General features: G+C 36.8%; 3 protein-coding genes across 3 annotated transcripts in view; 1 reads left to right on the forward strand and 2 right to left on the reverse strand.

The window, feature by feature from the left end:
- On the reverse strand, positions 1–26,187 carry LOC134823930 (myosin regulatory light chain 12B-like). Its single transcript, XM_063835530.1, has 8 exons — positions 26,177–26,187; positions 6,579–6,613; positions 6,339–6,443; positions 6,128–6,203; positions 5,909–6,010; positions 3,941–4,019; positions 802–850; positions 1–519 (listed from the first exon to the last, which is right to left on the reverse strand). Exons 2-8 carry the CDS (start codon positions 6,579–6,581, stop codon positions 421–423), a joined length of 513 nt encoding a protein of 170 aa, XP_063691600.1. The 5' UTR covers positions 6,582–6,613; positions 26,177–26,187; the 3' UTR covers positions 1–420.
- LOC134814107 (calaxin-like) lies at positions 16,335–19,514 on the forward strand. The gene is made up of 7 exons (XM_063822145.1): positions 16,335–16,410; positions 16,695–16,829; positions 17,978–18,082; positions 18,659–18,744; positions 18,917–18,982; positions 19,099–19,203; positions 19,353–19,514. Exons 1-7 carry the CDS (start codon positions 16,344–16,346, stop codon positions 19,422–19,424), a joined length of 636 nt encoding a protein of 211 aa, XP_063678215.1. The 5' UTR covers positions 16,335–16,343; the 3' UTR covers positions 19,425–19,514.
- The window catches only part of LOC134823913 (sentrin-specific protease 1-like), a 34,990-nt gene continuing 30,572 nt past the window's right edge, over positions 21,817–26,234 (reverse strand). Inside the window, exons 6-14 of the mRNA XM_063835513.1 lie at positions 25,508–25,730; positions 25,266–25,356; positions 24,781–24,865; positions 24,460–24,588; positions 24,071–24,187; positions 23,804–23,938; positions 23,528–23,673; positions 22,622–22,700; positions 21,817–22,443 (exon numbers count right to left, since the gene is read on the reverse strand). Of these exons, the coding sequence (XP_063691583.1) occupies positions 22,285–22,443; positions 22,622–22,700; positions 23,528–23,673; positions 23,804–23,938; positions 24,071–24,187; positions 24,460–24,588; positions 24,781–24,865; positions 25,266–25,356; positions 25,508–25,730 (1,164 nt within the window). The 3' untranslated portion in view covers positions 21,817–22,284. The remainder of the gene's footprint in view (positions 22,444–22,621; positions 22,701–23,527; positions 23,674–23,803; positions 23,939–24,070; positions 24,188–24,459; positions 24,589–24,780; positions 24,866–25,265; positions 25,357–25,507; positions 25,731–26,234) is intronic.

The raw sequence follows: 26,234 nt of genomic DNA on the forward strand, positions 1-26,234 counted from the left end.
TTTTCTAAGAAAAATCTCAAATTTTAAATTCAATAAACGGGTAAATTCTTCATTAATTCAAAAGGGTGCATGACGAAAAATGTTTTTTAATTCACAAATAGCAACATCAGTTTAATAACTACACAGCGTTTCAAAATGTATCAAACGGAACTCTAATCTTAACCTTACAAAAATAAAATAATCATATAAATATAATGGAAGTCACTTCAGCGTTCAGGATGGTTGGACACGGGGACCCATCGGCCACCAGAAAATGCAAATCTCTCTCACAGTCTATTTAGTTCGTTAAGCTCATGTTATCTCAACACAAAGATAAAAGATAAGACATTTCCAATTTACAGTCCAGTAATTTCATGCTATAGCTGCATACTCCTCAGGTAAATATATAAAGTTGAAAATGTACATATATATCTAGAATATCTACTCGTCTTTAGAGCCGTGTTTGATCATTCGAACGAAAGCATTGTAGTCAAACATTCCTTCCTCGCTGATTGGTGCACCTCTGTACATCTCGTCAACCTGGCATAACAGCAAATTAGAAGGGATTAACATAATTATCATATTATAATAAATATCATAGGGGCTTACTTTCATTTCTATCACGGTGATTATCTTTGGAAAAATACTGGGAAAGCTTCCCGTTTTACTACTACCGATAAAAACCAACAGTTTGATGACGAAATTTATGAAAACCACATTTGCTGACACATGTTGGCTGCTTCAACTACCACCAGGGCTAGTCAGTTAAATATAACTGGTGGTGGTTATTACGAAAATAACCGTGACGTTATATTTTCTTACCTCGTCGTCAGTGAACCTCTCACCCATAGTTGTCATCAAGTCACGTAACCTGAGAAAGTAAAGTTTTATAAAGGAGCCCAACATATGTTAATTGTTAGTGTAACTCAGGACTGACATATAGTAACTATTGTGTCAACTAGGAGGCACGGGTTACATTATATAATAATTTTATTATTATGTAGTATATTTTATAGTATATTTCTCATTCATACTAATACAATAGAAGAGTAATAGAAGAGTATTCATCATTTAATGAAACTGAATACTGTCAATGGTCTGTGTTATAGAGTTATATTGTATTGACTACAACTCTATATTATAGAGTTGTGTAGAGTTAACAGTTATTGGCCAGTGTTTAATTCTACACAGCTGTACACACTACACATCATGGGACTGTTGACTGTTGATGTGTGACCCAATTGTTCGGATGTAACAGTAGTGTTTTAAACTATATAACATTGGACTAACAACAGTAGTGTTAGAAAGACACAACATTAGGATGGCAGAAAGCTTTGATTATTATCTGGGAGCCTGCCCTTTCTACAACAAAAAGGGATGGCTAGAGTTGAATCACCATCAGTTTAAACGATAGTGTGAATGTTATAACGTATACAACACGTATATAACACGTATATAACACGTATATAATGATATCTAACGTCAGTTTCTGACCATTTGGAGTTCGTTTTGGAATGACGTGGCCATTACATATTGTGTATAATATTAAAAGTGTGTTTATGTAAGTCATCTGCTATGATTTCAGCTAAGTGTTACACAGTATAAGTTAATTTACTTGCTCAGATTGGAAGACACAAGTCTCCATGCAGGGTGTGCAACTATCTGATTGAGTTCTGTAGAAAATAAATTTATAGAACTTGATTAGATTAAGATGATTCGCTTACACGGAATAAGTTCGCTTTATCAGACTTTAAAGTCATTCATAATTGAAAACGTTAGGTTGGGGAGTAAAGTGGCGTATTCAGTTAGGTGCTCATATTTTATACTTCAGTACAAATCAGCTTACAAAGCCCACCCATGCGTTTCATTAAGTTAACCCACAGAAAGCTGTATATTCTAGAACATGTGTCTAACAGCAGAATTAGCACTGCCCAGTTAGTTTTATAATTCGCTCGGTCACGTGATTAATTAAAACATCCTGCACCAATTACCTCCAACATCCGCTACGTCAGACGGCAGGCTCCCTCGTTACAAAGTCAAGCAGGCAGGCTCCCTCCTCTATAAAGTCAGGCATGCTCCCTCCCTCCCTCTCACTTCTCAGTCTAACAGTTGTCATGACCGTGAGATGAGGACCACATAAGATATGTTGTTCAGATATGCAGGAGATGTTATTGGCAAGGAAGCAAGCAATGATGTGATCACGAGATTAAGTGTAGAATGTGATCGTGTAGCCTGACGTAAGTGTTAAGGAATGTCGTCATCAGACATCACAATGTCGTCATCGCACATTGCTTTCATCAGAAAACATTTTCCGGTGAGTTAGAACTCAGACAGGTCTCATGGCTAATTAAAGATAAATTTGTTTGTCAGCCACTACAAATATTTAAAGAGACATGGTGAGACCTGGTTACGGACGCTGTATAAAGTTTGGTATGTGACTCATTATAATCTAATCTTACACACCAAATTAAAAGCAATCTGTGTAATGACACTCTGAGGAATGTAAACATTTTAACTAACATCTAGCTCCTACATTCCTACATCCTACATCCTACATTCCCACTCTTCAAACACACACATTTCTACTCCTCGAGATGTAGAACGTTATAAAATGCGTGTTCTAAGGGCCGCTGCTGAGCTCTCTCAAGCCCTTGAAGCGCGGTAAAGTATGTGGGGTGTGAATGTTAAATGAGAGGGAGGGAGGGTAGGCGGACATGTATGTTGCTAATCCGCCTGTTGACAGCTTTCCTACAAAACCCTCCGACAAGGTCTCGCAGAAAGCTACTGTTACACACGCTATATTACTGTAAATATAGTGTAGTGCGTGTAACAGTGCCCGACCTCTATTTGGAGTGAAATGGGAGATTATTATAGCGACCCTCACCACATAACCTCATCAAATATCGTTACAGTGAAGCCTGTGAAAGTTACCTTTCTTATCACATATCTCAATGTGTATGAGTTATCAACCTCTATCATAGGTCCTGTAACGGTCATAATTATTGGTAAATTATTATTGGTAAATTGGTAATAGAGGATATGGGATATTTAGAATTTATACTTTGCACACACTTATTTATTCCATACACCTCAACGAGCGCTAAACGTGTCATGTTGAGTGTTTAGAATGAGAGATATTTATTTTAAATCTCTTTAAATAAAGGCCAGACAGAGTACAGACCAGTAAACACGCTGAAAGACTAGCCCTGACTACAGCTTTAAAATAATCAGTCTTCTGACATATACACATATTTTGACTTATATAAAGTTGTCGCCCATATTTCCTTATTTCCTTTCGGGGTATTCGCAAAATAGACAATGCAATTTACAATCACTGATGCTGTAAATTACATATAACCATATAAGAGCGTTGCGAACTGTACAGTTAACTAGGTCTTCACAAGAATGTAGTAGTTAAAGTGGGTCGGTACCGGCTCAGCTAGAGTAACTGTAACAAATCAACCTATCAGAGTTAGAAACTAATCGCCTCTACTTACGGTGATCAGGTGATATGTTTCTGTGTGTCTGGTGTGTACCACAAACATTCGGACAGTAATGGGAGAGTTGGGAGAGTCGTTCACTCTTTTACAATTTACCAATTTCACTGATCATAGGAACCCTTTGCTACATTCCGGCAGTTTTAAGTATCTAATTTGAGAAACATACGATAATGTCGTGTTGTAACACAAACGTGACATGTCGTGTAAAATATGTACATATTTACGTGGTTCTGTGTCCGTTAATAAATGTAACTCTGGAGTCCGTTAATAAATGTAACTCTGGAGTGCGAGCCATTTATTACTGTTATAGAAATATGAGAATATGGTTAAATACTGTTTCTAGGATTTTGTAAGGAAGCCACCTCATGCGATACCAGGAAAAAAGTCTCTCAGTTTTATTAATAATATAATATAAAATTATGTAACTTATATGTATTATAATAAACTAAAATAACACGTACCTGTCTTCGTGTATCACCCCTGTACTGTCGTCGTCAAAGCACGCGAAAGCGTTCCGTATAACTTCTTCTGGGTCCGTCCCTGTGTTAAACAGTGGGTTAGTTTCTTAATCCTTGTGTTAATTACCAGCGTTAATTATAGTAGTACCCGTGTAAATGCTAATATTACCGTACCAGTGTAAACTGTTTAATATTTACACACAATTTCATTCCAAAAGTTCAACTAAGTAACTTAAGTAATGAGATTAGTAGTATGATATTAATAGTAATGAGATATGCAGCTCGAAGTTCAATCGAAAAGTAGCTTCACTAGGCCCTGTAGCAGTTACTTGGGTATATAAATGGGGATGTAATAAACAGTTTAACATTTAGTTACACACAAGGTCGGGCATAATGGGGTTGTGGGACGAATCTCATTACAAATGGTCAACATAAGTTAAAATATTGTATTATATACATATTGTCCAACTCTTAAGTCCTCACCACTTTATTATTTTACAGTGGTATGTGATATTAGGTTCATCTTTTAACTACCAGCTCGTAATTAAAATTTGCGGCTGCTATAAAAGTTTCTCACGGTAACAGGCCACGTAAGCACAACGCGACGCTTGTTTACAAGGTCATGTGATACGCGGTATAATGCAAACACTCACAGTAATATGTGATCTTAATACTGATATTACACGAGTGTACCGTATGATTTCGTTAGAAACGGTTTCATAACTCGAAACTCGGAATCTTAAAGAAACGTTATTTAAGAATTTCAGGGTGAGAATCCTTGTCACGTTTTTTGGTCAGTTTCGCCGGGGCTCATGTCTCTCCTCGAGGGAGCATTAGTGTCTACAGAAAAACTGACAAATCCTAGCGAAGTCCAATCCGAACCACATCTTCCATCAGAGGTGGTGCTGGGTCAGCTGGTTACTGAACGGATTGGCCTGGAGAATGGCATAGTCCAATTATTCTCAAGTTAACCACAGAGGGGGTCAGGCGCTGTTCGCTCACGGCTGGTTCTTGGAGCCAACACCATCAGCCCCACAGAAGTGGGATCACTGTCGGTGGTGGCTCACCCAGAAAACGGACAGTGTCTCTCCTTCTTTCTTCTTGGACTTGCATTGCTGCTGGCGAGTCAGCCAGTAGCAATGCAGCATCTCACTCACTCAATCACATCAGCAGTTCAAACACAGAGACTGGCACTCTCTACTCCGCCACGGAAAGTGGACAAAATAACCCATCCAGTCATGGAAAAATGACATTATTGAACCAGCCGCAAAACCATATAAACCACGGAATATCACTAAAACTCCAAAGTGAGCGCTCTACAACAGGAAGAGTCTGGAAAGCGCCAAGGCAAACTAGCATAGAAATACCGCGCACGAACTTATTTTCACAAGCAACTATAGACTACTTCACAAACGGCATCACATGACGTCAAAAGATAAATACGTGAAACCAAAGATAAACCAAAGGAACATCACACCAGGGTTCGAGTTTAATATCATCTCAACTCGATCCTCCTAAATACTAAAAGCACGACACAACCTCGAGGATCACCAGGGCAGGCCCGCTAGCATAATGCGGTGGTAGTTCCTCGAAGTAACGCACTACCTTTTCCGGGAGGGTGTTTCGACACCTGACTCCAGACGGGTTCTATGGAGTCTCTCGATGACGGATCATTATGGCAGATAACCTTAGGGTCATCGCCGATCCACCGGGCCATAACTATGTTATGTCTTTTGGACGTACCGGGCTCTGCGAACCCCATGCCAAGCAGAGCAAAAGGTACAAAGCCTGCAGTCCAAAGGAGCTCCATCAGACGTTAGCCACAAGGCGGACGTAGCCTCCTTGCTAATCCGGGGAGGTAGAGTGAGCGCCCTCGACCAAAAAAAAAAAAAAATGTAATATATTAAGGGGTTCAAAATCAAAGCGGACTAAATCGGTAAATAGTAAGCAAGTGTTAAAAGTATAAATTACCGTTTAGTTTTTCTCCGAACATTGTCAAGAACATAGTGAAGTTAATTGGTCCTGCAGCCTCCCCAATCATAGCCTCAAGGTAAGCATCAGTGGGCTCTTGTCCTGTAAAAGAAAACATTGTTATTTGATGATAAAAACGTGTTATTAAGATGAGCTTGATTACATTGTGCATTTCCAGGTGAGATCACAGCTAAGAAAATGTTAACTCTTAAGACAAACCCAATGAAGCCAACATATCGTGAAGATCCTCTTTGCAGATGAAACCGTCGTTATTCTGATCAATCATGTTGAATGCCTGAAAATTAAAATTGTATGACATTTTAATAGTATCCTACTGTTTTATCAAATTGTTTGTTTGATTGAGTTAGTCAAGAGAAGAAAAATCAATTACCTGATTACTAAGAGCTAAGTGAAACTGTTATATAATAACCTCTTTGAACTCCTGGATCTGAGACTGATCGAACATGGCGAAGACATTGGAGGTGGCACGGGCGGCCCTCTTCTTGGGTCCCTTCTTTCCAGCTTTTCTTGAGGCCTGATAAGATGATCATTATAAAAACATATTAATCAGTAATTAGTGCCAGCAAGAACATTTCAATCAGAATTAAGAGTAAAACTGCAATATGAAGTATTTAAATCTTTATAATTTGGTCATTTGTTTAGTACTCACCATATTGCAGCTGTAGATAGGGTACTTAGAAACCTAAAATGTTTATTTTACATAATGAGCAGTAACATGATACTTTCAAAAAAGGTATTAAATATTATATTGCAATCTAGGAATATTATGATATATCATATTCCCAATTATGAGCAATGAACTGCAAAAACCAATGATAAGTTTAAGGAGATTTCAAGTATATATGGACAAAAATAACAAAGGTTTTTCAACAGGCTCTATTGGACCAAATTATCTAAAACAACCAGAAAAGTCTGAAAACATTTTCAATTTGAAAAGTCTGAAGAGGGGATCAAAGTTTGGTGTAAACTTTCAACTAATGTGATTGAGTTGCATGACAAGCTGAAAACTGTGGCTGATATATAGCACCAGCTACTTCATTCTATATTGCAACAACAGACCTTTAAACCCTCTTAGGGGGCCGCCAAATTGTCGTTTGAATGTGGGACAATTTTGAAAAACTTATCTACAGTGCAGTACTAGCCAACTGTTCGTTTTGCTTTAGAAACACATATTTCTAGAGATTTTGCCAGCGCATCCTCTAAAATCACCTAATTTGTCTAATTTTAGGGAGGGGTGCCAATAGGGGGGTGCTTTTACGGTGGGCGCCAATATGCGACGTTTCGCCACTGCATGGGATACATCTGCATTAAAGCGTATGAGAAAGAACAAAGATAAAGCATGGCCTGTGTTTGATACTGAACCATCTAGCAGTAACCTCAGTTAGTTTAAACAGCTTAATTTTGAAGATGGGGAATTAAAGCAAAGATATCACCAAGCTGGATTCAGGCAAGATGAAAGAAAAAGTAAAATAAAATTTATGACATCACATAAAATATTTACAAAATATCATCATGTGAAAAAATTTATAATAAATCTTTTCCCACTAACATTAATAATAAATATATAAATATTATTATTTATCAAATACAATATTCTTAAAAAGTGTATCAAAACATTATCCTATTTTAAAAACCTAATCAAACTTCCCAGTGGAATATTGATTTATAAAACCCTTCTTTGCCACTTAAGGATGAAACCAAAAATAATCGTTATGTTGCAATTTTATTACTGACATAGCTGGTTCCCTTAATTCTTACTAAAACTTCAACATTGATCATGGATCATAGTGCATAGTTGATACATGTTACGTATCACGCGCGCGAAAAGTGGCATGCAACGTATGTCAAGTGCATAGAAAGACGACTGAGGAAACAAAACAAAGAGTTTCTCTCCTAAAGGTTCCAATTTTTTTCTACAATGAGTCAGATCATCAACTATTATGAACAACTTCGACCAAGCAAGAGAAAAGGAAGTCTCAACACGCAATTCTCAAAATTAAATATTGCACAATGTACACGCTGCAATGCTGCATAATTCCTTTATTCGCGGCGCGCGCGTGGTTGCAAAATTTTGTTTTACTTAAAATTTTTGTTTTACTTAAATATATTAATTTTTGCACACATTCTTACCTGGGACCTCAGGCTATTATGTTCATAAACATAAAACTTAGAGATTAGAGATTCGGCGGAATGACAGGCTGAGCGCGGCCCAGTAAACACATTCAAAATCAAAAATAATTTCTTGCAAGCTTGAAGCTGCAAAGAACCGTGCTTCAATTGTAATACTGTTTGCAAGTAAATATTACTGATCATCATGCATAACTTAATTTTAATTTTAATTTTAGTTTTAGCTGAAAGAACCAACCAGCTTACCTGGCTCGCCAATTTCTATGCGCGGCGCTCTTTTCAAGCTTCATGAGAGGAGCGAGCAATAAACTAGCAAGCTAGATAACCAACCAGCCCGTAGTTGGTAGTGTTATGAGTTTGTGTAATATGATTTGATTGGTTCCAATTAGAATTAGACCTCTCCATGAAAACACAGTATTCCAGTATATTTATTTCTAGTTCCTGGCATCCAATAATTTAATCTCATTCCCCTTGATGGTTCCAATTAGAATTAGACCTCTCCATGAAAACACAGTATTCCAGTATATTTATTTCTAGTTCCTGGCATCCAATAATTTAATCTCATTCCCCTTGATGGTTCCAATTAGAATTAGACCTCTCCATGAAAACACAGTATTCCAGTATATTTGATATTTATTTCTAGTTCCTGTCATCCAATAATTTAATTTCATTCCCCTTGATGGTTCCAATTAGAATTAGACCTCTCCATGGAAACACAGTATTCCAGTATATTTATTTCTAGTTCCTGGCATCCAATAATTAAATCTCATTCCCCTTGATGGTTCCAATTAGAATTAGACCTCTCCATGAAAACACAGTATTCCAGTATATTTATTTCTAGTTCCTGGCATCCAATAATTTAATCTCATTCCCCTTGATGGTTCCAATTAGAATTAGACCTCTCCATGAAAACACAGTATTCCAGTATATTTATTTCTAGTTCCTGGCATCCAATAATTAATTAATTCTGAGACCCACTCAATCAATGCGATGCTGCATTCCATGTTTACATTGTTCCTAATTACATTGTTATCTTCATCCATGATCGCTAATAAGCTTAATGACATTGTTTGTAATTTAGTACTTCTTTTTCACTTGTTTACAAAAGAAATATGACTCAAAATTTTTCAGCTCCAGTACCTTGGTCGAGTGAAATCGTTTCTGCTCAGATGTCCGCTGGAGTACTTCGTCCGCTGGAGTACTCCGTCCGCTGGAGTACTTCGTAATGTTGTTCTAAGGATGAACAAAGGTAGTACAAAATTTAAGATTGTAAATCTTTAGAATCATACTGTCTAGCGCCTAATCGTTCAAAATCTGGCGAGTAACTGAGATAATTAAAACCTGATTGAGATTTGAAAAGTTACTTACCACTGTACAGTCAAAAATTATATTTTTAATTTCAGCATAGTGATGAGAGAGGGCTATTAATGTGTGGGATTTCTGCTGCTTTGTTACAGTCATCTGACTTTTTCATTTTCACTCGGTGACTTTCTGAGGAAAGGGTTCTGCTAAAAAAGATAAAAAAGATATGCACGCGAGAGATGTTTCCTCTGAGATTATGCTGATGCCGGATGCATCACAAGCACATATTATTCGAACTGCAAATCGGAGAATTTTTTTATAATCCTGAACTTAATTTAAAATCCTTACTTAAAATCAGTTCTCATCCAATACTTTACAGATATTGCATCTAAGAGAGTAACAGGACGCTCGCAATATCTTGTATATAATATATATTTTCTTGTGTTTGAAGTCATTATATCTCAAGTTTGGCACATATAAATTCTCCCAAACTCTCACACATTATCCGTCATATAGCCTTGTAACTATCTGGAAAGTTTAAAGAAAATCTATCAGTCAGACCTTGAGAAAATCAAAAATATATTCTAAGTTATTCACTAAAACACTCTATTTTCGAACTTTTTAACTTTTTATTTTAAACAGATTTATCGTTCTGGTACCAAAATGCTTTACCATAATAAACGTACGGCGCGAGAACATTTCCTCGTCCAAAGTCTGACAGTTAACAACATGCGTAGGATTCCCTCAAGAGGTGAAAACGTAATCGCCACCGATTTGATTTGTCAATAAAGACCTGAATTTAATTCATTTTTATTTTAAAATGTGTTATCCAACATATTAGCAAATTTGTATAATACATGTATTCAAAAAGGCACGTTCCCATCCATATTCAAAATAGGCAAAGTAACTCCTATCCATAAAAAAGATAATAAAGAAAATATTGAAAATTATAGACCTGTGTCAATATTGCCAATCTTTGGTAAAATTTTTGAAAAAATAATATACAAACGGCTTTATACCTTTTTCACTGCTAATGACATTCTCAGTAATGAACAATTTGGTTTTCGAAAAGGCCACTCAACCTCACATGCACTCCACAAATCAGTTGATTCAATCACAACATCAACATCCAGTGGTAATCATGTTCTAGGAATCTTTATTGACCTAAGCAAAGCTTTTGATACTCTTGACCATGGCATTCTCCTGAGGAAACTGGAAAATTATGGGGTTAGAGGTCTAGCTCTAGGACTTCTAAAAAGCTATTTATCCGATAGATCACAGTATGTTTCATTTCTCAACACTACATCAGAGACTATGAATGTAAAATATGGAGTTCCCCAAGGTTCCATACTAGGCCCTCTACTTTTCTTATTATATATGAACGACATAATAAACTGTTACAAAGGCGATGAATGCAAATTTGTGCTCTATGCTGATGACACAAATATATTTATCACTGGACCGTCCAAAGAAGCAACATACTTGAAGGCCAATAAAGTTCTTGATTTCGTATGCAAATTCATGAGAAGTAATCTCTTACATATAAACATGTCTAAATGCTGCTACATACATTTTCTACCTGCATACGAATCTGATGAAACCTGCGCCAGGGTTAGGCCGTATGCCAATGAATATGACAAATCACAAGGAATATTTATAAATGGACACAAAATTGTCAAGGTTAGCAACACCAAATTTCTTGGTGTAGTAATTGATGAAAAACTTAGCTGGGGCCCACATATAGAATATCTAAGAAAAAAAATTAGGTCCACTACAGGAGCACTTAACAGGATTAAACATTCAGTTCCAGGGGAACACTACCAAAAAATATACTCTGCATTATTGGAATCACATCTTGCTTACGGAATAAGTGTTTGGGGCTCAGCCCTCAAAGACCAACCAAACGATAAGCTGTTCATAACTCAGAAACGTTGTATAAGAATCCTTTTTGGAGACCTAAATGCATACCTCGACAAACATGCCACTTGTGCACGAGCCAGACCTTATACAAAACAGAGGTTAGGAGCTGCTTTTTTCGAAAAAGAGCACACCAAGCCCATTTTTAATCGACTTAAATTGCTTACTGTTCAAAACTTGTACAAATACCACTGTATATCTGAGATATTTCGAATTATGAAATTTCGCACTCCATACTCGTTGTATTGTACTATAGACTCATCAAAACGTGATACAAGCAATGTCATAATCCTCCCAAGAAAAACCAACACTTTTCTTTATATAGCCTCCAAATTGTGGAATAGCATACATAAACGGATTCTAAATGAGAATGGGGAAATCCTCACTACTTCTGTATCTTTGGTTAAATTACGCTGTAAAAGTATCATCCTGGGATCTCAATCCACCAACAATAATAACACCTGGACTTACCACAACTTTCACATCGCCCCTCACTCAGTCACAGACCAAACCATTTCATCACTCACTCACCAAATTGCCGACCCAATATCTATTGAAGTGGCGAAAATTTTGTAGACAAATGATATTTCGATATTATTGCTGCAGCAGATAAAATACCAACATTATTATATTCCCAAACGTTTGAACCTTTAAATTAACTAGGAAAGTCAATCCTCAACTTGACTTTTACTGTTTTAAACAGATATGATGATATTAACTTAACTTATTATTATTATTATTATTTTTTTTTTTTTTTACATACTCCTTCTTAGTGTGGTGACTTGGGGTCCATAAATATAACAATACAAGCTGATAAACCAAAAAGAACAACTGGGGTAGGTAGGTAGCCCTGGTGGGTGCGTAAACTTTACGGTCTGCTCTCTCCAAGATCAGCCTGCTTCTCCATTTTACCGTGAAGCCTAATTTCTAGTTTTTATAAAATATACAATGCAAGTGCAGGTTTACTAATCTTAATCTACTTAACAACTCAATAGCCCAAGTCACCATACCCGTCGCGTAGTATATTCCATGGTAATAGAAGAGCTTTAAAGTTTTTCAAATTGTTGCTATAATTGATTTAAATAAAAATTTGTTGTTTTCTTGAAAAAATTTGTTGTTTTCTTGTACTTTATTAATCTTTAAGGTGTGCCGCGCAATTGATGATTTTTACAAGTGATCAAAATCGAGCGTTACAGCAAATTTTGTTCTTATGTATCATGTCGATTGCAGTCTCTGTGTTATGTCATGATGATATACTTTTATAATTTAAATTTTACATGTATGATAATATGTTCACAGTTGAGTTAGACGTCTAGCTATATTTTTATCGAAAAGGAATTATAATTATTAATATTACTATAAATTACTATAAATCATTGTAGCGCGATGCGTTACTGTGCCGCGCCGCGCACTCAATAAGGCCAGGCTTCTCACACCGACACTGGCTAGATCGGCAAAATGCGCTACTGTGCCGCGCCGAGCTGCCATGAATTGACATCGTCAATTAATATAAATCACACATCTACATCTGATGTACGCGAGATAACCTTCATCATGTATGATATCTCTGTCCCACATTCAGGACTCTTGCCTCCTCTTAAGAATTTGTTATATCCTTTAATAACGTAGACTTTGTTGTAGTCGGCCCTGTACATGCAATAGGAAAACAAATTTAAATTTTGGTATTTATTACTAACAATCAAAACATATCATTTCATAAAAATAAAGCCGTGCGTTGGTTGACTGCCCCAGTAAGATAAAATAAGGTAAATATTTTAAGCTTGAAGGTGCCCTGCGCATTTACAGAACCTCATGCGGCGATCACATGATCATGAGGACCTGTGAGTGCCAAATTTAATTTAAAGTTTCTAAAAATCATACATCACTACGAGTTACTCATGCTTTTGAATTATAGGAGTGCGGATTGTCAGGTATTTCATTCATTCATACTTAATCGGTTTAAAGCTGTATATTTAGAACTCACTATTGTTTAAGCTATGAAAGCAGAACGTAGATAATGGACAATATACCGACGACAATACCAAGGACCCGAGTGCCGCATTGACTTTTCCGGATCCGTTTTTACCGAAGGCTTATCCACCAGTTACTCATGCTGCATGTATAGTCTGATAATTTTTGTTTTATCTCCAGCAAGCGTTCTGTAAATTGGAGTGTCGTATTCATTATAGAAGAGCCAATATAACAATGCTAATCAGTTAAATCTTTTCTTTTGAGCTTTTGTCAGTATCCAACTTTCTGATCTGTAGAGCAAAACCCATTCACATGCAGCTATGTACTATTTCTTCTTAAGGCTTAAATAGCCTCAAAGAGAGTTCGGATTTTCAGATGTAGTGTAGAACTCAACAAGTTTTCAGCGGCTTAACATTTCATGTTCGTGTCCCCCTGTGCCCATAGCACCCCCATTTTGTCGCCCCTCTCCCTCCAAGACATAGAAAGATAAAATTGGACAAATGAGGTGATTCTAGAAGAGTTACAGGTAAAATTTCTAAAATAATATGTTTTTACTAGAGCTAAAGACGATTTTTTGCAAGTAATTTAGTTAAGATTTTTCAACCATTCTTAAGGAGGTTGGGACAAACTCTAAAGGAAAACTGCAAACCCTGGCACGGCAGATGCGGCTATTGAGGTAGTCCAGGCGTCCGTAGATGCCATAAAATTATTATCTGGTGGCTGGTGCTTGATTAAATAGAAATAGTAATAGTATTCGGATATATCTAATCGCGATATAAAGCTTTTTATTCTACTCAAACAGTGCTAGTATATGCATGGTCATTTCTATCTTCGATGTAATATTTGAAATTTTGCCTTATGCAAAAAGCTATTAATAATGTTAACCCCAGGACTTTTGAACCAGTAACAATTGATCATAAACACTGTTATGACACTTTAGCCTTTAATGGCCTGCTCAATATTTTTTCAGGGTAAAAGATATTTTATCTTATTAAAAAACTCCAAGGTTCCCTTGTAAAATTAGTTTGAATTGCAGCAATAGATCTGCTTAGGGATTAAATCACATATTTCGTAAGCCAGATTTTGACTATTTTCAATAAAAATTTTGCAAAATTCAACAACTCAAGATTTTTATTCCATTTTATCAGGACTATAGTCTGCATGTTCAGGTTTCTGTACACATCTGAGTTTTGGTCTGCCTTCTTAATAGTTTATACAAGTGGCCAGATTCTGAAAATGACTTATTTATAACACACACCAACGTTCCTTGGTTACAGAGGTACATTTTAATTAAGATAGGGGAGGGTCAAGCCAGAGCTTTAGTCAAATATTTTGTAAGCTCATAGTTGGCTGGTGTGGTTACACAGTGCACTTATGCAATATTCCATTCTACAATCTACAAATATGATAATCATATCCCTATTTTGCCATGCAAAAGATTATTCTTTTGTTAGGTCTATGACGTCTGAGCAATATCTTTTATGTTTTTTTTTATCTAGACACTTATTTTACTTCGGTGTATTCCAACAGCCACAATGTTACACAAGTGCAACCAGCCAATTACAGGAAGCCGAAGGATCTTTTTGGCCAGTGACGGTTAAGGTAGTGTGTACCATACTTTCTTCGTCCGAGACTTTGCTGCAATGTGCAGCTCCTCATTTAACCCTCACACCCGATTTCTCGAGTATTCGGCTGAGTAGACCGGGGGGCTGCATAGACCACTCATGATCCTTAGCTGAACGTCGACGACGCTCACCCCACGACCAGGCAGTCAGTGGGTTTCGAACTCGCAACCTAACGATTGTAAGACAGGCGTTCTAACCAACTGCGCTACCTGGCCGTTAATAATTATCATAAAAGGAAAGCATATATTTTACTACAAGCTATTATGCATGCAATTGTCATAAGGTGTTATCTGGTAAGCAAAAAGTAAAGGAGTTGACATTGTTATATAATCTTCTTGAGCTGAAAAGATTGAAATTTGCATTGGTTTTAACCATTTAATCTTTAACAAGAATTTCGCCGCGGTAACACCACGCACGATAAAATTTCCCTACTGCCTACAATGTAATTGTTCTACTTTATTGTATCCCAGAGTGGTGTTTGGCGCACGTGATAATCGTTTATATTATATTAGGCGTGCAGAACTTGTAAAATTCTGCGCGCATCTGAAGTGTCGCCGTCGATCTGTATGTGGTTTGGTTGTAGATCATTTCATTTTTGCGCGGTTTTCTTTCATGTTAACGATGCGTATCATGTCACGTCATATTATTGCATCGTATGCCAACTTTATTGACTGTAATCAACTATTCTGTTTGATGCTTACATCTACAGCTCCATCAACTATCGACTATCGAGCCTTTGATTTTATATAGGATTCTTTAAAAGCATACCGCAATCTTGATCTTAGTTGCTCCTTGAATGTAAATGTAAAGTAACATCTTTTGTCAACTATGTTTTCGCTTTTTACCATTAAGTGTCGACCAACTGTTAAGTAATCAGCAACGAGTTTATCAGCTGATATCATCATTTAATTTGTTTCGACTTGCTGAATTTTATCACTCGGTAATTTATTAAGCTTGTTTCACCAAAATAACACTTACATTGATGATTGATCCGCTCTGATGACTAATATCTTAATATGCTATATTAATGAATAAGAGTGAATTGTAACCCGATGGAAACCTGTGTAACAGTCGTCAAGCACCAAAAACTGGTTGCTATGCCTGTAATTAATTAACACATAACAGGCGTCGCGCGCGCAAAATAGACTCCTTTTATACACATAATTATAGGGGAGTGGTCTATATTGCGAAGGAGCAGACTTTTGTCATCACCGTAGGACCGTCGGGCCACCTCATATATCCAAACCCGATTACTTATTCCCTACGATCTTTTTGCCTTCGGCAAGAGCAGGGAAAAAAATTGTTTTATTGATGTCTACTTGTCAAACAGATGGCAAAATTACTGGTATGACACGAGTATTTTAGACGTTGCTCATTTTAACCCTTTACTTTAAAAACAGCAATTAACCTGAAATTGTGTAAAGTTCAAACAATTTTTGAATGCTGAACTTTTTACATTCTTTAGAATAAGGATGGCCGGAATTTTGGGCAGGAAAGTTCAACAAAAGTTGGCAGAAGCAATGTCAAAACGAAGTCATTGTAAGTATTTGATGATAAAATTAAGAATATATTACGGGCTTTTTAACCTCTACAAATATCATAATTCTGATTGCATTATAATAACTGACGGCTCCCACGCTTTGTTTGTTGTGGATAAATGCTCTGTAATATAATATTTCGGTGCATTCAATGGCTCACAAAGCGACAAAATAGCAATGATGCTGTACAGATGCCACCCAATTCGCTTCTAAGTGGCTCAAAATATTCTAAACGTTAAAAACACAATAATAAACGTTACCGATATAATTTATTTCCTCAGTCAGTAAAGGATGAAGTAGACACTTTGTTAGACATGTATGGAGCTATAACAGTTGGGGGTACCAGACTGGACAGAAACAAATTCAGGGATGTTCTTCATAACACCTTCGATATGACGGACGACATTCTAATGGACCGAGGTAAGATGACAATCTTTATTGTTTATAGTTAAAGTCAGTGAATATCAAAGAAACCTGGGTAATTATAGTGGAGGACTTCACATAATTTCTGCTAGATACGCCTGGAACTCCGAAAATACTTACCTAAACGTAAATTTCTGATCGTAGAATCAATTTAAAAGTGGTGCAATAATGATTGAAATGATTTTTGAATGTATTTCGATTGGCTGAAATTCTCCAAAAAAACCGCCAATTCTAAATCGGTGCACTATTGTTTATATATGCACTATGCAGTACAATCAAACTGGGGTTGTCGGGGGAACGGAAATAAGCCTGGTAAACTGGGGTTTTGATTTACATTTTACACTAATGTTTACCCGATCTTCTCATAAAGAAACTCCAGAAGGTACAAAATTCCTGTGTTCGATTCTTGTTTGGTTGAAAAGCTATCAAAAAATGGGACAGTGTCACTCCATTCCTGAAAAAAGCCCATTTTCTTCCAATACGACAACGAATAGAGTATAAGATTGCTCTAACCGTGTTCAAATGCGTCAACAACATAGCGCCGGAGTATATCACCAAATGTATTGACATCAAGAGTCAACCTGTACGTGTACTAAGAACTGAAGAAGACTATTTCCTCCTAAATGTTCCTCCTATTTCAAACTATAGTAAAACCGAGAGAAGTTTCAGCTACTGCAGACCCTCTGTTTGGAATCAGCTTCCTTATCAATTGAGAACACTAACTGATATCGTCTTATTTAAAAAGAAACTAAAAACTCATCTCTTTGAAAACGTATTTGTATAAGTATCATGTATTACCTCTCTCATAAAATCCATACTTCATAAAAATAAGTTCTTATGTACATGTTACTCATGAGTCGCTTTAGATGGTTTGAACTGAATCTTTGTGTTTTGAGTTCTTTATGGCTATAAAGCGATGTATAAATTCCTACTTATTATTATTATTATTATTAAATAAATATAAATTATCACTTTCGGGGGATCTGAGAAACAACTTTTTTCGGATCCTGGTATTTCGATTTCGAGGTTAGAATCTACTAAAGTACCTCCCATATATTGTTACAATAATACAAGGTGTGCACTGTGCAGTTAAATATCTGGAGTTGTTTAACTCCTCTATAAAGTGGTAATTGACGTTGTTTCAGTTTTCAGAGCGTTTGATAAAGACATGGACAGTAATCTAAGTCAAGAAGAGTGGGTTCTAGGACTTTCTGTCTTTCTGAGAGGAACCCTAGAGGAGAGGGTAGCATGTAAGTCTAATGAGAAAATCCAATCTATCCACCGACACAATTAATTTATATTTCCTAGCATTAAATTCTAAATCTTCGAATTTTTCGCCCCGTTAATTGTTACTGGTTACATAAGATTACGTTTCCTTTAGTTTTCTGACTGCAAATCGAGTCTAAAAATCTATCTTCTCCTACATTTTTTGAGCAATCACCTTAAAACTTTCAGGATATGTTCTAGGACCATTTAGGAGATTCTGTTCTATCAGAATTTTAAGATAGGCCTTAGAACATTTTTATTCGATTTTGAAAATCTTGGACCTCGTTTTTTGACGATTTTTCCAGGTCAGGTTCGAGAGAAATTTCATAAAGACCCCCCCCCCCCCTGCGCCCTTAAGATTGATGTAGGAATTGTCATTTCATACAAAACGTCATGTAATTGATATATGCATAAATAATATACTTGCTAAAGAGTTTACTTTATCATGTGCTAAAAGACGAAACAAATTTTATTTTGACAAAGACCAGAACAAATGTGTTGCGGCTTTCCATCTGTTGCAACTTTACAAGTATGCTGTCTTATGCTTGTTTTCCCCACAGACTGTTTCAATGTGTACGACATGAACAACGATGGTTATATCTCAAGAGAAGAAATGTTCCAGATGCTTAAAAACTCCATGGTTAAGGTTAGATACGTTTTATAAATAGAACATTACAGATTGCTACTCTGTAAAGGAAATATTCGGGTAAAAAGTGGAATGCATGATTTGGGTATTAGGCATGATTTTATTACATACAGCAACAAGGATTGCCCGACACAATTTCCTTTAATTGTTTCAATTGAATTTATTTTTGCAGCAAACAACCGAGGAAGATCCAGATGAGGGAATCAAAGATATTGTGGAACTTGTCCTCAAGAAAATGGTAATTATTCACCCGTTTTATATTAATTGGGCAACGTTTCTCTTTTCGGACCATTTTTAAACAAATTTTAATTACATGTTTTTGATGATATATTATGGGCTTATTTGTTATCTTAGGATCACGATCACGACAACCGATTGTCAATGGACGACTTCATGAAAAGTGTAAAAGAAGAAGATCTTCTATTGGAAGCATTCGGTCCATGTCTCCCAGACACAAAGGTTTTTAAAAGTTTTTAAAAACCCAACGATTAGTTTTTAAACCTCTACAACCTTCATCCGTCCTCAAGTTCAAATTTAGAGGTGTTGAAACCTTCAAAATTTAACCACTAATTTTGCATATGGCCAGAAGATAATGTTGTTCATTTCAGTACCGAGAAAAGTTCCTGGCAGATTTGGAATCAGGAAATGTTTGTCTTGATATCTCGCAAGCTAAAAGTTGAAGTTGTGGACTAGTAGAAACGAAACAATTTTGGGAACAACTAAAAATCTGATCAAACAATAATTGTGATCATGCCCATTTTATTATTCATAAGATTTTATGAACACTTCGTCTTAACTCAATTTTTCATATTCAAAGATCCAATCGATATTTTCTCATCCACCAAGATAAAGATTGCAGCTCTAACGTATATTTTAAACATGCAGCTAATTCTCTGATGCAGACCTTACTTCGATCAAATGAGCCGTGAAATGAGACGCACTCGGTCAAAACAATGTTGTATTCTTGTCGTGAAATTAATAATGATAATATAATTGTTTGATCGCTGCAACTGTGTGTTTAGCTTGTATAACGCTAGGTAAGTGCTACCCAATCAGATCATGTTCAGACCATATTTGGTTACGTACATACGTTTTGGTGAGTTTGGCAGGGCGTGCTCAGGTCAATTGCATCGAGTGCGTCCTCCTCCTCAGCATTGAGTTATCGTTTTTCGGAGTGTAGCCCGGAACAGGTGGTGTGTCTGGTTTCAGAAAAAATGGCTCTTGGGGTATGATCAGACGTTGATGTTTTCTTGAGTGTTTTCATATAGATTATAGAAGGTCTGACAACTTTTGAAGAAAGTGAATCTGGTTTCATCTGAAGAAATCTAGTACATTTTTCGGACCAGTCACTCCGGTAAATTAGTCACTTTTAATTGCCCTTATAATAAAAACACCGAAATAAGAAAAATTATTGGAACTTGGAAGGCTGGAATGATACATCAATATATTTTTAGTGGAATAACATATTCATAGTCTCCTCTGATCAATAGTAGTCCATTATACAATACATCTCGCTGTAAGAAAGTACATGATGTCTCCGGGCAGTTTCATATTTGTTATTCACAGTTCATGGGTGAGCTGCAGTTGGTACTTCATAAATCGCAAGAATATTGTACGGAACACGCGGCGCCGAACGATCAATGTGTGATCTTAAATTGCAGCGTTACCAAGACAACGCGCAGCGCAATCTAAATTACGATCCAACCAAGATTGTCCAGTCTCGTTGTGGTACAGAGTACTGAGCTAGTAGCTAGATGTTTTGGTTAAGGTTGCTATAACTCCGTTAGAGCCATCTACAAGACGTGTTAATCAAATTAAGTCACGTGACAGCCAGATCAGAGTGATTAATCATCATCCACCTTGCTATATCATAATTAATTGCCAAGCACTTAACGGGTGATACTCGTAAAATATCTGTTCCATATAGGACCGTCAACGAGTCCAACTCGTAGGTTGTAAACCTACAACGAAGCACGCGCATTCTGCACAAATAATGCATTGCAACTAGGATCGTAATAGCGGTGGTACATTAGTCGTGAGGGACTTTCTAAATCATTTATTATTAAGCATACCTTACAAGACATTTTTGTGGCGGACCAATTTGCGACGACCGAAATTTTGGCGGTCCGAAAATATGGCGAAATTGAACAAAAACCGTCACATTTCGGACGTCACAGAAAATAAGGGTATTTTTCATCATTTTGTTTTCTGACACAAAGCTAAAGGAAATTCAAACTTTTCTAAAAATCGGTAAAATCATGTTGAAACAAAATGAAACTTATAAATCGATTTCTTCATCTTCCTCTAAGGGGTCCGGCTCGACTCTTTCAGTTTCACTTATTGAGTTTGGTATTAAATTGTTTATCTTGACTTAGTCTCTTATAAGACGTTTATGTTAGCACATAAATGTAATTTATTGTAAATTTAAAACGTATTACTTGACATTAAATTCATCATGGAATATTGTGTTTATTTGTCCCACCATCATATCACTAACTTTTCAAGAACAAAATGAATCGATGAAGCCACAATTATTGGAATAAGCTAAAAATAATGCGACGGATTCTATTACGACGACCGAAATTTTGGTGGTCCGAAAATATGGCGAAATTTCGGGAAAACCGTCGCATTTCGTACGTTATAAAAATGTCTTGTAAGGTAGACACACGAGAAGTGATAAATAACTCAATGTTATAGGCCCGTTCTGATTTCAAAACTCAACTGTAGTGTGGGAAGATCCTAGTATAATTATAGGTTAAATGTCATTGATGTAATGTAACATTTGTGCGGATAGGAAGGGAAATTTAAACATTAGGAAGTTGAAAGAATGCCACAAGTAAAGTTTGATAATAAAGTAGCTTTTTGAGAGTGTTGGAGTACGTATGATGCGTGACCAAGCTAAGGTGCTAATGCTTATTAGTAGGTCAAAAGCTATTGTCACTCAAACCTCAAATAGAGGGAATTTGGAAAACTTTGTAGTGAAAAGTAGTAATATTTCAGATTTCCGAAAGGGGCTAAAATTGCTGTAGCTGTAAATAATTTCTGCGAATTGTGAAAACAAATAGAAACAAATTTCTAATTTTATTCCACAAAAGTAACCCTAGATGTTTCGATATGACAAACAGTAACATGAAGGGATAAAAATATTATATCCGATTTAAAAATCCTGGCTTGCCAAGAAAAAGACAAACCATGCCAACAGAAATAAAGTTTATCACACTCTGTTAAAAGGTATTGTAAACGAAAGTGGGACTAGGGATAATTATGAATTGATGATTTTCATCAAAATTATGAAAATTATTTGCAACTTTCATCGTATTTTATCACCGTATGCTGAGCAGTGAGCAAAATGTAAATTGCTATAAATTGCTATTATACGCTTGACTCAAGTCTAATTTTCTCAATCTCAGCTGAAACAAAGACACAAGGAGTATAAAAGTGTCTCTCACTTAATATCGTTAAAGCGTGAACAAAAACCAGCAATTTCACAGCACACTAGTAAATAAATTATACACTGTCTAGCAGTTTTTCTTGTAAAGTTTATAAAAGAGTCTTATTAACCATCTCCCATATCATTCGCCGTCTGAAGTAGGGCATGTCAGCCTGGGTGAAGTCGAAAGTTTTGTCCTGACTCACATACTCCGCATATTTGCACGTAAAAACTCCGCAGTCGCAGCCGTTCAACTGCTCTGGTATGTCCTGGAGAATAGCGTGCCGTTAATATTGGAGTTAGGTGTCACTTGGTTCATAGGGGAGCTTTAAGTTGAATTTCCGGCCAATGCAAATTAACAAGCTCACCAGACAACCCAAAGTTCAATTTTACCTTCTTAAAATAACGAGTTTCAAGAAGGAGTAACGAATTTAGGTGTTATATTACCTTCTCGATGGTCAGTTTCCAATTTTTGATATCTAGAGGGGATTTCTTCTTGGCTTGATGCTCAGCGGCAATATAGTCTCTGAAATAGGCAAGATTTAGATCATTTTATTAACTACATGAAATTAAGAGTAAAACTGTAGTTTAAATCAAAATTAGTACAGGTGAGCAACTGGAAATGAAAAAAGTTTCGTGATAGTTTTTAAAATTTAGGTTAGTATCAACTCCACTGAAAATAGATCTGAGGAGTCACCAGTCCTAAATGAAACACCTTTTAACCATCCGAGCGAAGTAAATTTTTGCTAAAAGTGGAACAAGGTAGTAATCAAATTAGAAAATCTGAAACGCCCAAAAATACCTAAGTTGCCAAAAATAACCGGGATCCAGCTCGCAGGCCCGTGCTCTAACTGTAGCTATTAGTTTTATTCTCTTGAAATTGGTCAATAAACGCAGAGTTAGGGGCGAAAATATTATGCCGTTGTGAGCAAATGCACTAAACTGACTGTGTCCCATGCAATCTGAGTCGGAGAAAACTTGTCCTAGTTTGTCAGAGAAGTCATCTCAGAATTGAGAGTCTGATATAAAAGCTAGTGAACCTCTCCTGGATCACCCGGTAGCTCTTGGTACAAATTGCCATCTATTCGATATGGTACTCTAGCCTCGACCGACTTACCACCATGCCTATCACGTCATTCAAACCAACCGATCTCGTGCTGCAAACAAGCGTGTAGAACTTGAGCCGCGCGCAATAAATGCTGTGCAATTACGCGCTTCGCACCGGGAATTTCTACAATTTCGCTAGTCGTTGGGTGATAATGCAATATTGTCCCATTAAGCGCGAAAACTGCCTCTATTGTTGCGGTGGAACACAGAAGTTGGCTTGCACAAGCCGGTATTCGGAAAACATACCTTAAAGCATTAGTGCATTGGTGGTTGTCCCCCAACAAGGAATCATAGTAGGTTATAGTTTTAGCTCTCATATCTATAGCTGCCAAACACCAATGCATTCCCAGATGTATAGGAATCATGATCAAATCCACTGCGAACAAATCAACCTGTAAGAGAAGGAGGCGATCAGAGATCTTGCTAAAATCTCCACAATTTATAACAACTGAACCAGTTGGCAGTCATGAGTCATATATCAATTCTGAATGTATCTATCTTGTCATGTGCATCGGCTAATACCTTTCGCGTCCAGCGCGCCAATCCCTGATGTCCGACTTTCAGAAGACGCGGGTAAAAGAATGTGTTGAAAATGTGAATTGTTGGGGCACATTTCTTGCTGCGGTCCATAAGCAGGTTGAAGTAGAAATTAATCACCTGAAATATTGTTTGTTTATTGATTATGCTCGATAGGTACCGGCCACGAAAATTAACAACAATTTTAACAATTAACACCTCGAGTCTTAACCTATAGAACTCCATGGCCAATAGCAGGCTAAACAAGTTTACCTCATCATTTAGCCAGGTCATGTCTTTCAAAGTCTGGATATCTTTCCTCGCTAAAGTTATATTGAATCCCTCGACCAAAGTTTCGAGTTGAGGACCACCATACATCGCTTTCTCCACCTAAAAGTTGTATATTATAATAGGGAAGGATGGATTAGATAGATAACCGATCTCGTTCAACAATGTTGATTGAACGATCGCCCGGTTACTTGTTCATATTGTCAAGCAGATGTTGTGTAGTCACTACAATCTGGCTATCTGACAAGTTGAAGCTAACCATTATAATAAATCTACATGTTCGTTTGAGGGATATTGTAAAACTGTTTAAATTTTAAAATAGTTAATTCTATCGTGTAGAATTATAAACATTTATAGATGAATTTTAAATATACCTCATCTGCCATTTGAAGAGTTAGTTGAGGGAAGGAGTCAATCTCATCACCAATGGCTTCATCCTCGGAAACTTCCTCAATTATTGATTTGTCTACCAATTTCTCAAATGATTCTTGGTGTTGTTTACTCTGAAATGAAAGGTTACAGTTAGATTCTACAACTCAACTAATCCTCGGCTGATGAATTTAAATTCATTAACTGTGAAAACTTTGTTATTTCATTTATAATGCACACAAGACGCACTAAATCCATTCTTCCGGATGTAACTTGGTACCACAATTAAAAATGTGGCCAAGAGCCAAGTAAAATTTAGGGCTTACAATTAGCTTAGTTTCATCCAAGCTTTTCTTTGTTTCTTGAATCTGCCTATCAGTTTCAGAAACATTTTCAGTGAGTATCTTGTGCCTGGAAGAAATTAGTTCAATTAGTTCTATTATCATGATGATTAATTATATGATGATAATTTCTTGACTAAATAAGTTAACTTAGTTCAATCTAGGCTTAATTCTTACTGTCATTTATTATATCTGGATTTAGCGACTGAAATTAAACTTAATACAAAATTACACAGTTAGGTTGAGGTTATATTAGATTATTAACTCTAACTTAATTACACTTAATGTGGTGCTAGGGTCGTAAAAAACGGTCAATGACAATAGAGGCAAAACGTATGTCCATCTCGTACGCGTTACGATAATACTTTAATGTAATTGTTACAAGGCAAAACACGCTATGCAAGCCCACTAGGACAGTCTATAGTACTACATACAGTCAACAGTAAATTTACCAAGGACTGGGAACTTACCAGTTTTGAAGCCACTGGTTGTCAAATGGGTTAGTCCAGCTTGACTTCTTGGAGGTCTCCTTTATCATTCTCTTGTTCTGATACACAGGGCCTGGACGATATTTACATAATTAGTAAAATCATTAATCAGGAAAACAGCGAGAACCAATAAACGGGAAAATACGTTAACAAAATAAAGTATAAACGCTATTGAAGAAACACAGAAAACACAAAACAAGGCACAAGCCCCGCCTAACTCTCACCTGAAGCTTCACTCCCACTGCCAGTGCCACTGTCGGAAGAGGGCGGCGACATACTGGTGATTACATGTCGGGGCGGCGGCGGCGCTGGCGTGCTGGTCAGATACCTTCCTCCAACCTTCCCTGGGGTGTCTGTCAGGGGGCTAGTCATGTTAGCATGTCCTAGTGTGGAGTGGAGTGAGGAGTTTGTGGTGTACTTGTGCAGCAGCTGACGGTACTTCTCTCTCTGAAACGGAGTATTTCAGGGGACTACTACTAGGGGGGCCAACGCCCCAAAAAGCCCCGATTTCTAGGGCCCTTTTTGGATTTTCGATATGTGTAGGGCCTTTTGGGGCCCTAGAATTAACTTCAATTTCATCAAGTTTGATATATGCTAAGTGCTTTAATGATATTATCTGACTACTTGCATAGTACTTTTATGTTTATTTGAGTGTATTTACATGGAGATTATGGTCCATAAACACTATCAAATAGTGGTCAGGGTCAAAAGGCCCCAAAAAGCCCCGATTTCTAGGGCCCTTTTCGGATTTTCGATATGTGTGGGCCTTTTGGGGCGTTGGCCCCCTTACTACTAACACTACTACTACACTACTACTGCAAATCATAGTACATTCTAGGTAGTTAAAAGATGCAGTAAGTAAGTTACAACTTTCACGAACAATTGAAACGATACAAATTATTTGGCTAACGAATCGTTAGGTGCAAAATAATACTGATTAAAATCTATCAT

Source organism: Bolinopsis microptera, chromosome 1 (assembly GCF_026151205.1).
Source record: "Bolinopsis microptera isolate Bmic1 chromosome 1, MBARI_Bmic_1.0, whole genome shotgun sequence".
Classification (NCBI taxonomy): domain Eukaryota; kingdom Metazoa; phylum Ctenophora; class Tentaculata; order Lobata; family Bolinopsidae; genus Bolinopsis; species Bolinopsis microptera.

Bases quoted from the DNA above. Each gene is read 5' to 3' on its own strand.
- LOC134814107 (XM_063822145.1), top strand. From the start codon at position 16,344: ATGGCCGGAATTTTGGGCAGGAAAGTTCAACAAAAGTTGGCAGAAGCA. The intron at 18,983-19,098 runs GTAATTATTCAC...TTGTTATCTTAG, and splicing joins AACTTGTCCTCAAGAAAATG to GATCACGATCACGACAACCG. The intron at 19,204-19,352 runs GTTTTTAAAAGT...TGTTCATTTCAG, and splicing joins CATGTCTCCCAGACACAAAG to TACCGAGAAAAGTTCCTGGC.
- LOC134823930 (XM_063835530.1), bottom strand. The intron at 6,204-6,338 runs GTTATTATATAA...TTTAATTTTCAG, and splicing joins AGATCCAGGAGTTCAAAGAG to GCATTCAACATGATTGATCA. The intron at 851-3,940 runs GTACGTGTTATT...TTACTTTCTCAG, and splicing joins GGGGTGATACACGAAGACAG to GTTACGTGACTTGATGACAA.